Genomic DNA, 12,794 nt, shown 5'->3' on the forward strand with positions numbered 1-12,794 from the left:
AGTTCAGAGGTCCATGTGCAGGTTTGTTACATAGGTAGATTTATCTTAATCATTTCAATTTCTCCAACCTCATCCTAAACCCTAGAATGTAAGGCCTTGGAAGAAATTGACCATATTTTACCTTTTTATATGCTGCCTTAAAAAATCTCTGTGGAATGGAATTCACTCATTACTTGGGAACACATGTTCCCTCTTTTTCCTGTTCTCCAAGGGTCTTGCTTCTCAACCTGCTTTTTGGTAAATATCAAATATTGCCTTCTCTTGTCCACTGGGGTGCAGTTTCCCTCAAGGCTCCTGGCAAAATGGAATTCAATCTCCCAGGCTCACCTTTGCTTCTGCCTCTGAGTGTATGTGCCTTCTTACTTTTAAGAGCCTTGACATTAAGTAATATATAAAAATAAGAGATACCAAGAGAAATAATACAACGAAGTTATAACTTTCCAGAATCTTATCCCATGCTTAGTCTCGGGCCCTATCCTAGAATTCTTAGCTGAGTTGCAAACAGATAGGACGGTCCTTGCTTTTTGTCCTGTGTTTAACAGGATATGGTTCAACACCGTCACATCCTTGCCAGCTTTTAGAAGAAAGCTAAAGACTCAGATGGGTTTGGAGCTGAATGGCATTTGTCTTGTCTCAAGTGGACTCTTTTCATGTAGGGGACTTCCCACTCAAGGGTGACAGTCTGCTCCCACAGGACGCTCTTTACTCACTTACCTTTCATTAAGAGTTGATTTTTGTTCTTTGCGTTTTATCATCCTACTTTTTTTTTAAGTGAGCTAACAAAATAGGTCATCACTACCACCTTTATTTATTATTTGTTATTTTATTTTATTTTATTTTATTTTATTTTTTGAGTTCTTCAGGCCGGGCTTTTTGCTTCTTGCTTTATGTATATATTATTCATTTGAATCCATTTAGCAATATAGAAAGCAGGCGTTACTATTTGCATTTTATAGATCAAGATACCAATGCTCAGAAACGTTGACCCACCTGGCGGAGGCTCTGATAGCTCCTTATTGACTGACGGAGGATTGGGACCCCAATGGATCCTGGTTGCAAAGCTGGTCCCCTTTGCATTGTGCTTTCTCCTCCTTGCCCTTCGTTTTTCTACTTTTCTGTTCTTACACTATTGATGCTTAGAGACTGCATGTCACACAACCTGTATTTTCTCAGTTGGGACCAGCCCAAGTATAACAAAAAGTTGCTTCTTGATTTCAAGGTAACTGAAAATTGTAAAAGACAATTTTTATTGAATATAGTAACTTTTAAAATAATAAGATTCGCTTTTAAACACTTATTGAATTATTCTACAGGTAAAAGCAATACCATAGTTTAAAACAATAGAAAAAAGATATCTCTGATTTATTTTTGAACTCAACTTTGTTATTATTTTTAAGTCCATAAAGCATTTTTGCTTTTATTTTCCCTTTCATTTTAGTTCATCTGGTTTTCCTGTAAGTCTTTGAATTTGTGTTACACATGTACTAACTGACCTAAGCATCTGGGTACTTCCTTCAAATTTATCCTAACCTCAGAAGCTTTCTGTCTTTTAGAATGGCTGCCTTGTGTCCAGAAAGCAGCCCCAACCTGAAGCAGGAGGTATACTGAACTTGAGTACACAGATGGATGGATAACTGAAGTTCCCTGAGTCCTACTGGACAGATTTTGGTTATGTGTTGTGTTGGTTTCATATGAATTAAGCAATGAGACACACATTACATATTTGTGTAGGTGTAATTTAAATTTTTAATGTTTATACAATTAAAAATCGAAATGACAAAATTTTCTGGAAATGGTGATGACATGTCTGCAACAGTCTCTTACAACTCTCCTATCCTAGTTGTGGAAGATAAAATATTGTTCTGGAGAGAAAATCATCCTGTATTGTTATAGTAACAAATTTTTGAAGGGTATTTATTTTTTAAAATCCTTATGGAACAGTCTAGCAATTGAAAGTCTCTTGTTTTTGAACACCCAAAGGAGAAAATCTTCCAATGTGTTTATAAGACAGTGGCCATCTTCTTCCATTCTGTATGCCTACAATCTAAAAAGTCTTAGTTACATTTATTGAAAATTCACAGAAATGAATCTTAGGCTACAGCAGACCAACCCTTATGCAAAGGATTCATGACCCTGCAACACATTGGATGTGCCCCATAAATACATGTTGAATTAAAACAAATTTAAGTTACATTTAGTTATTTCTTTGGACTTTAAAGTTTATTCAGTTCAGTGTGTATTACAGATGAAATCTGTGGTTTTGTATTCAATCACATAATACACAAAAGGCACATAATGTCAGTTGTCAGTAGAAATGCTGGCTAGTAGAGGGTGCTTCACTCAACATTCTGTTGCTTCACATTTCCAAAGAGCACCTTCAATGTCTTATTAGACCAACAGTAAATTATATTGCAAATTAGTATTTAGAAAACCCTCTGCTGGTCTTGAGGCACAGCAATATTATCAGACTTTCTAAATTCTGCTTCCAATACTCTTTTTGGGAAGTCACTTTATCAATTCTAGAATTAGTTTCTTCTCGTGAATAGTAGCAATAATGATCTTACCTCTGCCATAGAGTTTGCTGCATGGGTTAACTAAGATAGAACTCTAACGTGGCATTAACATTTTATTTTAAAAGTGGAAAGCTCTCTAAGCTGCTGTACAGCATCATGAAATGTTATATTTATCAGTGACCATTTTTACCATGGATGTTGATTGCCTTTGTATAATTATGTACACCTACCCATATTCATTAAGAGCCTTCCAATTTTTAGAAAAGGCTTTAGATTATTATAATGGTGGGGTTTCATTTCTTCACTTTGATAGGTTTCCCTATTCTGTTAGTATTATGTTGTTGTTATTATTACTAAGATTCACTATAATGTTAGAGAATATATTTTAAATTATTTTAATTATATTAAGTGACACACATAATTTTTATTGAGTATTTACTGTAATTTACTTAGTAATTCTTAAGGGAACATGATGGTACACAGAAGGGAGTGCTTTGGAGCCTGTTCACTACTTTGCAGTAATCAGTGGGCTTCTCTCTCTCCTTTGTCTACATATTTTCAACAACCCATGACTCCTCAGGCTTCTCTCTCCAGTCTACAGCTTAAAATAACATCCATAAGCTGGTGGCATCTCTAGCGCAGCCCTCTTCCTAACCGTGGACCTGACCCCTCCACTTGGATGCCTGTCAGGCTTCTCTGACTTGCCATGTCCAAGACTGAGCTGGGGTCATTCCCAATAAACCATTGGTTCCTTCTGTCTTCCCCTTTTTAATTAATGACAGCTCCCTTTTTCTACTTGTTTAGCCCAAGAATCTTAAGGCCTCCTTAACTCCCCTTTGCCTCTGGTCTGTCAGCAAATCCTAGCAGCTCTACCACTGCCACTGCTACCACAATAACCCAGCCCACTTTCTTCTCTCCCCTAGGTTATAATAATTTCCTTACCCCTGATCTCTTTAATTCTGTCCTTAGTCACTGCAGTCTGTTTCAACACAGCAGCCAGAGTGATGCTGTGAAATGTAAATCACATCAGTTGACTCCTCTGCTCAAAGCCCTCTAGTCTAGCAGATTCATCTCAGAGTAAACGCCAAAGTAGTCTTGAACATGACCTCTAAGGACCATGTGATCTGGCTCACATTAGCTCTTTATCACTGTCTTTTCTTATTCTCTACTCATTTTCTTTTGCTCATTCACCCTGGTGTCCTTGCTGTTTCTAGAACATGCCAAGTAATCAGCCCTCACCTTTATCCCTGCCACATTTGCTTTTCCTTCTTTCTGGCATATGTTCTCCCCGACATGTCCACACAGTTAGATTACAGGATGTATAGGCCTGATGGATCTATAGACCTTTATTTAAAAATCACCTTCTCTGTTCCCTTCGTTTTTCTCCCTAGTGCTTATTATTAACATCTTGTACATTTTATCCAATCACCTTGTCTATTGTCTGTCTCCCCCAAATCGAATGAAAGTTAAGAGCAGAGGCTTCTGTCTGTCTTGTTCATCACTGTATCCCTAGTGCCCCTACTAGTGTCTGGTACCCAGTGGGTATTTAGTAAATATTTTTGAATAAATACTAATAAAGCGAGGCTACAATTTCATATTTTGCCAGTAGATGCCACTCTCTAAGCCTGTGCTGTGCCCATATCTGAATTTTTTTAGTTCCAGTTTGTTTTACAGGATGAAATAGTTTAGCATTTCCAATTTTGTTATTTGAAAGTGAAATTACTGTGAAATCCCAGTGAAGTCACACGTATAAATGGTGGGCAGGCATAGCAGCTTAAACAGCTGCAGTAGGGCTTTTGTTTAGATTGGTGCTGTTGTGATGTCTGCAGGAAATGTGCATTATTGCTTGATCCCATGCAGCTATTAAAAAATTCAAACAATGGAGAAATAGGGCTCTGCTCATATGGGAACCTGTTTGGAAATAAGTGTAATGTTATCATATGTAATCTAAAGCCTCAGCTGCATTAAGCTGATCATCTCCTTCTCTATATTATCCACAAGTCATGTTTTTTACTTTTTTGAGGAAGAGCTTTTGAGGAAGGCAGGAAAGAGGTAGTTTTATATTCTTAGCATACATATTAATATTTTATAGTAGTATACTCTATTTTAACAGTTATTTTTTATTATTTTAATCAGGGCAACACAACTATTTATGTGCTGGAAGAAATGATTGCATCATTGATAAGATTCGACGAAAGAATTGTCCTGCTTGCAGACTTCAGAAATGTCTTCAAGCTGGAATGAATTTAGGAGGTAAGTTTTGTATTTTTAGTTTAAATAAAAATTGTTAATAGGTAATGCAACACCACTAAGATCTGTGTACTCTCAAAATTGAAAACAAAGCCAAAATGGAGCAAAGGTTTCTAAAAATCTGATGAGTTCTGTTTTCATGCTAAAACATTTTAGGAGAGAAATATTTATTAGCTGGAGTCAAAAAGAGGTATGTTTTATGGCTACAGTCCTGGTGAATTTTTCAAGCCTGAGTTTGCTATGTTTCAAGAACTGGGCACTTAACAAAACTCAAAACAAAAAGGAATGACTTTTATATAAAACCATAGATAATAGTTTGTATTGCACATCTGTTTAGAAATTAGACCTATATGTGATAACATTACCCATATAGGAGTACATACCTAACTTTAGAGGTAAATGTATTAAAGAAATATATATATATGAAAAAGGCTTTGAAGTGTTCCAGAGGCTCACCAAAAGAGGGGGAGAGGGTAAAAAAGTAGAACTAAATGCAGAAATATACAACATCCATGGATGGGAAGACTCAGAATCCTCAAGATATAAATTTTCCCTAAGTTAATTTATAATTATAGTATAATCCTAAGAAAAATACCAACTGATTATTCTAAGTTCTTAAAGAATAGCCAGGAATAGTCTAGAAAAGACAAATGAGAGGAACTAGTTCTACCAGATAGGAAACCATATTACAGCTACAATAATTAAGATAGTCTGTGGTATTTGCTTATTGATCGTCAGACAGATTAACAGAAGGTCAAGAAACAGATCCAAATAATAGGAGAATTTTGCACATAATAAAAGTGGCATTTCAGATCAGTGGGGAGGGAAGAAGATTATTCAATAGAAAATACTGTGACAATTGGATAACCATCTGGAAAACAAGAAAGTTATATACCAACTCTTAACTCTATACCAAAATAAATGCTGATGCTTCAAAGATGTAAACTTAGAAAAATAGCCACAGAAGGAGTAAAAGAAAACATGAATTCCTGTTAATACTCTCCAGGCAGGGAAGACCTTTCGAAATCCCACTATCAATGGTTTTCATATTGCAGATTCAACCAACCATGAATTGAAAATATTTGGTTTAAAACATAAAAATAGGCTGGTGGCTCACACCTGTAATCCCAGCACTTTGGGGGGCCAAGGTGGGTGAATAACAAGTTCAGGAGATCAAGGCCATCCTGGCTAACACAGTGAAACCATGTCTCTACTAAGAATACAAAATATCAGCTGGGCATGGTGGCACATGACTATAGTCGCAGCTACTTGGGAGGCTGAGGCAGGAGAATCGCTTGAATCCGGAAGGCAGAGGTTACAGTGAGCCGAGATTGTGCCAATGCACTCCAGCCTCAGAAATAGAGCAAGACTCCATCTCAAAAAAATAAAATACAAAGTTTAAAATACAATGTAACGTGTATAACATAGCATTCACATTGTATTAGGTATTGTAATTCATCTGGAGATGATTTAACACATACATATTGCACGTAGATTATGTGCAATACTGGATTCAGGGGATCATGGCAGACAGGAGGTAGGACTAGATTGCAGCTCCAGGCAAAGCAGCACGTGGAGGCTCGCATTGTGAATTTTAGCTCCAGATCCACTGCAAGAACAAACGGGCAATCCCGAGAGGACCCACAGACTCTCTCAAGGAAGCGGACTGCTCCCGCAGGACCTGGGAAACACTTCACATACTGTGAGTGCCCCAACTGCAGAGGTGGAAAAGAGAGACCCTCTTCTCCCAAACACACACCCCCACTGGAGAAGCTGAAGGTCTATTTGCAGGAGAAGTTTCTGACTTTATCTGGAGCAGAGTCAAGTTAGAGAACCCAGTGAAATACAGGGGTAGAGGAAGCAGCAGAAAGGCCCTGGGAGCTTGCTGGGTCCCCAGGCAGCACATTTCTGCCTGATACCACAGGGATCCATTGGGAGGGTGGCTAGAGGAGTGGGAGGAAAAACTCCATGGGGAGAAGGAATTCTCTAACTGAATATTGTAACAATTTGAACGGGGCCAGAAGCCTCCTGCTTAGAACTCAAGGAAGGGTGCAAATCAAGCATGCAGACTTCACAGGCAGGGAAAGAACTAAAGCTCTTTTCTTTCCCAGCTGGGAGGCAGATATCCTTGGGCAAGTTTTCAAGCCCCTGTTGCTCTCCCCCTGGAAACAGACTCAGGGCTAATGTGGAGGGCTCGGTGGGAGTGAGACTGGCCCTTCCGCTTGCGTGGGAGCTGGGTGAGGCCTGTGACTGCCGGCTTTCCCCCACTTCCCTGACAACCTGCATGACTCAGCAGAGGCAGCCATAATCCTCCTAGGTACACAACTCCAGTGACCTGGGAATCTCACCTCCATCCCCCACAGCAGCCTCAGCAAGACCCACCCAAGGAGAGTCTGAGCTCACAGATGCCTAGCCACTCCCCCACCTGATGGTCCTTCCCTATCCACCCTGGTAGCAGGAGACAAAGGACATATAATCTTGGGAGTTCTAGGGCTCCACCCACCAATGGTCCCTCTCCACACTGCTATAGCTGATGCTTTCTGGAAAGCATCACCTCCTGGCAGGAGGCAAACCAGCACAAAAATAGAGCATTAAACCCCCAAAGCTAAGGACCCTCGTGGAGTCCAGTACACCCTTCAACACCTCCACCAGAATAGGCGCTGGTAGCCAAACCTGAGAGACCCATAGACAGTTCGCATCACAGGACTCTATGCAGACAAACCCCCGGTACCAGCCCAGAACCAGGTAGACTTGCTGGGTGGCCACACCCAGAAGAGAGACAACAATCACTGCAGTTTGGCTCACAGAAAGCCGCATCCATAGGAAGAGGGGGAGAGTACTCTATCCAGGGAACACCCTGTGGGACAAAAGAATTTGAACAACAGCCTTCAGTCCTAGACTTTCCCTCTGACAGAGCCTACCCAAATGAGAAGGAACCAGAAAGCCAACCCTGCTAATATGACAAAACAAGGCTCTTCAACACCCCCCAAAAATCACACTAGTTCAACTGCAATGGATGCAAACCAAGAAGAAATCCCTGATTTACCTGAAAAATAATTCAGGAGATTTGTTATTAAGCTAATCAGGGAGGGAACAGAGAAAGCCAAAGTCCAATGCATGGAAATTCAAAAAATTATACAAGAAGTGAAGAGAGAGCTATGCATAGAAATAAATAGCTTAAATAAAAAACAGAAAGTCTGGAAACTTTGGACACACTTTTAGAAATGTGAAATGCTCTGGAAAGTCTCAGCAATGGAATTAAACAAGTAAAAGAAAACAATTCAGAGCTTGAAGACGTGGTCTTTGAATTAATCCAATACAACAAAGACAAAGAAAAAGAATAACAAAATATGAACAAAGCCTCCAAGAAGTCTGGGATTATGTTAAACAACCAAACCTAAGAATAATTGGTGTTCCTGAGGAAGAAGAGAATTCTTAAGGCCTGAAAAACATACTTGTGGCAATAATTGAGGAAACCTTTCCCAGCCTTGCTAGAGACTTAAACAGCCAAATATAGGAAGCACAAAGAACACCCAGGAAATTCATCTCAAAAAGATATTCACCTAGGCACACTGTCATCAGGTTATCCAAAGTTAAGATGAAGGAAAGAATCTTAAGAGCTGTGAGACAGAAGCACCAGGTAACCTATAAAGGAAAACCTATTAGATTAACAGCAGATTTCTCAGCAGAAACCCTAAAAGCTAGAAGGAATTGGGGACCTATCTTCAGCTTCCTCAAACAATTATCAGCCCAAAATTTTGTATCCAGTAAAAGCATCATATATGAAGGAAAGATACAGCCATTTTCAGACAAGAAAATGCTGAGAGATTTTGCCATTACCAATCCACCAATACAAGAACTGCTAAAAGGAGCTCTAAATCTTGAAACAAATCCTGGAAATTCATCAAACAGAACCTCTTTAAAGCATAAATTGCGCAGAAGCTATAAAACAAAAATGTAAGTTAAAAAGCAAAAACAAAAAACCAAAGTACACAGGCAACAAAAGAGCACAATGAAAGTAACAGCACCTCACATTTCAATAGTAACACTGAATGTAAATGGCCTAAATGCTCCGCTTAAAAGATACAGAACTGCAGAATGGATAAGAACTCACCAACCATTTGCAGCCTTTAGGAGACTCACCTAACACATGAGGCCTCACATAAACTTAAAGTAAAGGAATAGAAAAAGGCATTTCATGCAAATGGACACTAAAAGTGAACAGGGGTTGCTATTCTTATATCAGATAAAACAAACTTTAAAGCAAAAGTAGTTAAAACAGACAAAGAGGAACAGTATATAATGGTAAAAGGCCTTGTTCAACAGGAAAATATCACAATCCTGAACATATCTGCACCTAACACTGGAGCTCCCAAATTTATAAAACAATTACTCATAGGCCTAAGAAATGAGATAGACAGCAACACCGTAATAGTGGGGAACTTCAGTACTCCACTGACAGAACTAGGCAGGTCATCAAGACAGAAAGTCAGCAAAGAAACTATGGATTTAAACTCTACCCTGGAACAAATGGACTTAACAGATACATGCAGAACATTTCATCAAACATCCACAAAATATACATTCTATTCAACAGTGCATGGAACTTTCTCCAAGACAGAGCGTGTGATAGGCCATAATATGAGCCTCAGTAAATTTAAGAAAATTGAAATTACATTAAACACTCTCTCAGACCACAATGTAATAAAATTGGAAATCAGCTCCAAAAGGAACCCATACAAATACATGGAAATTAAATAACCTCCTCCTGAGTGAGTATTGGGTCAAAAACAAAATCAAGATCAAAATTTAAAAATTCTTTAAACTCAATGACAATAATCACACAACCTATCAAAACCTCTGAGATACAGCAAAGACAGTGCTAAGAGGAAAGTTCATATCACTAAACGCCTACATCAAAAAGTCTGAAAGAGCACAATCTAAGGTCACACCTCAAAGAACTAGAGAAAGAAGAACAAACCAAACCCAAACCCAGCAGAAGAAAGAAAATGACTAAGATCAGAGCAGAACTAAATGAAATTGAAAAAAACAAACAATACAAAAGATAAATGAAACAAAAAGCTAAGCTGGTTCTTTGAAAAGATAAATCAAATTGAGAGATCATTAGCAACATTAACTAAGAAAAGAGAGAAAATCCAAATAACCTCACTAAGAAAGAAAACAGGGACATTACAACTGACACCATAGTAGCCTTGAAATACAAAAGATCATTCAAGGCTGCTATGAACACCTTTACACACATAAACTAGAAAACCTAGAAGAGATGGATAAAGTCCTGGAAAAATACAACCCTCCTAAATGAAATCAGAAAGAATTAGATACCCTTGAGCTGAAATCAGGAAGAATTAGATACCCTGAGCAGACCAATAACAAGCAGCAAGACTGAAATGGTCATTTAAAAATTACCAACCAAAAAACTCCAGGACCAGATGGATTTACAGCAGAATTCTACCAGACATTCAAAGAATTGGTACCAATCCTTTTGGCACTATTCCACAAGACAGAGAAAGAAGGAACTCTCCCTAATTCATTCTATGAAGCCGGTATCACCCTGATATCAGAACCAGGAAAGAACATAACCAAAAAAAGAAAACTACAACTGACATCCTTGAGGAACATAGTTGCTAAAATCCTTAACAAAATACTAGCTAGTCAAATCCAACAATATATCAAAAAGATAATCTGCCATTATCAAGTGGGTTTCATATCAGGGATGCAAGGATAGTTTAACATATGCAAGTCAATAAATGTGATATCCCACATAAACGGAATTAAAAACAGAAGTCATATGATCATCTCAGATGTAAAAATGCATTAGACAAAATCCAGCATCCCTTTATGATTAAAACTCTCAGCCAGGCATGCTGGCTCACGCCTATAAAGCCAACACTTCGGGAGACCAAGATGGAAGGATCACCTGAGGTCAGGAGTTCAAGAGCAGCCTGGGCAACATGGCAAAACCCCATACCTACTAAAAATGCAAAAATTAACCAGGTGTGTGGTGGTGTGTGCCTGTAATCCCAGGTTCTTGGGGACCTGAGGCAGAAGAATCGCTTGAACCCAGGAGGTGGAGTTTGCAACGAGCTAAGATCGCAACACTGCACTTCAGCCTGGGCAACGCAGCAAGACTCCATCTTAAAAGAAAAAAAAAAAACTCTCAGCAATATTGGCATACAAGGGATATATACTTTAATGTAATAAAAGCCATCTATGATAAACCCAAAGCCAACATAATACTGACTGGGATACCTTTTAAGCATTCTCTCTGAGAGCTGGAACAAGACAAGGATGCCCACTCTCACCACTCCTCTTCAACATAGTACCGGAAGTTCTAGCCAGAGCAATCAGACAAGAGAAATAAATAAATGGTATCCAAATCAGTAAAGACGAAGTCAGACTCTCACTGTTTGCTGATGATATGATTGTTTACATTGAAAACCCAAAGGACTCCTCCAGAAAGTTCCTAGGACTGATAAAAGAATTCCACATACAAGAATAATGTATACAAATCAGTAGCTCTTCTATACACCAACAGCAACCAAGCAGAGAATCAAATCAAGAGTTCAGCCCCTTTTACGATAGCTGCAAAAAAATAAAATAAAATATGTGGGAATATAGCTAAGAAATGAGTCAAAAGACCTCTACAAGGAAAACTGCAAAACACTGCTGAGAGTAGTTTGAAAGAAATCATAGACAACACAAACAAATGGAAACACATCCCATGCTAATGGATGGGTGAAATCAATATTGTGAAAATGACCATACTGCCAAAAGCAATCTACAAATTTAATGCAGTCCCCATCAGAATACCACCATTATTCTTCTCAGAATTAGAAAAAAAACAATTCCAAAATTTAGACGGACCCAAAAGAGAGCCAAAGCAAGACAAAGCAAAAAGAAAACATCTGGAGGCATCAAACTACCTGATTTCAAACTGTGCTATAAGGCCATAGTCACCAAAATAGCATAGTAGTGGTGTAAAAATAGGCACATAGACCAATGGAACAGAATAGAGAACCCAGAAATAAACCCAAATATTTACAGTCAACAGATCTTTGACAAAGCAAAGAAAAATGTAAAGCAGGGAAAGGACACCCTTTTCCTCAAATGGTGCTGGGATAATTGGCTAGCCACATGTAGGAGAATGACACTGGCTCCTCATCTCTCACCTTATACAAAAATTAACTCAAGGTGGATTAAGAACTTAAATCTAAGACCTGAAACTATAAAAATTCTAGAATCTAACACTGGAAAAACCCTTCTAGACATTGGCTTAGGCAAGGATTTCATGACCAAGAACCCAAAAGCAAATGCAATAAAAACAAAGATAAATTATTGAGTCCTAGTTAAAGAGCTTTTGCACGGCAAAAGAACAGTCAGCAGAATAAACAGAAAACCCACAGAGTGCAAGGAAATCTTCACAATCTATACATCTGACAAAGGGCTAATGTCCAAGATCTGCAACGAACTCAAACAAGTCAGTAAGAAAAAAAAACAAAAGTCCCATCAAAAAGTGGGCTAAGGACATGAATAAACAATTCTCAAAAGAAGATATAAAAATGACCAACAAACATATGAAAAAATGCTCAACATCACTAATGATCAGGGAAATGCAAATCAAAACCACAGTGCAATACCACCTCACTCGTGCAAGAATGGCCATAATCAAAAAATCAAAAAACAGTAGATGTTGGTGTGGATGTGGTGATCAGAGAACCCTTCTACACTGCTGGTGGGAATATAAACTGGTACAGCCACTATGGAAAACTGTGTGGAGATTCCTTAAAGAACTAAAAGAATTACCATTTGATTTAGTAACCCCACCACTGGGTACCTACCCAGAGGGAAAGAAGTCATTATTCAAAAAAAGATACTTGTACACGCATGTTTATAGCAGTTACAATTGCAAAATTGTGGAACCAACTGAAATGCCCATCAATCAAAGAGTGGATAAAGAAACTGTGTGTGTGTGTGTGTGTGTGTGTGTGTGTGTGTGTGTGTGTGTGTGTG

General features: G+C 38.5%; 1 protein-coding gene across 2 annotated transcripts in view; it reads left to right on the forward strand.

Moving 5' to 3' along the window:
• Positions 1-12,794, forward strand: part of NR3C2 (nuclear receptor subfamily 3 group C member 2) — a 357,173-nt gene that overhangs the window by 229,206 nt on the left and 115,173 nt on the right. For both annotated transcript variants that reach the window (XM_032246540.1, XM_032246541.1), the window contains exon 4: positions 4,650-4,766. In XM_032246540.1, coding sequence (XP_032102431.1) covers positions 4,650-4,766 — 117 coding nt within the window. The remainder of the gene's footprint in view (positions 1-4,649; positions 4,767-12,794) is intronic.

Source organism: Sapajus apella, unplaced genomic scaffold (assembly GCF_009761245.1).
Source record: "Sapajus apella isolate SASKATOON/1434 unplaced genomic scaffold, GSC_monkey_1.0 scaffold61, whole genome shotgun sequence".
NCBI lineage: Eukaryota > Metazoa > Chordata > Mammalia > Primates > Cebidae > Sapajus > Sapajus apella.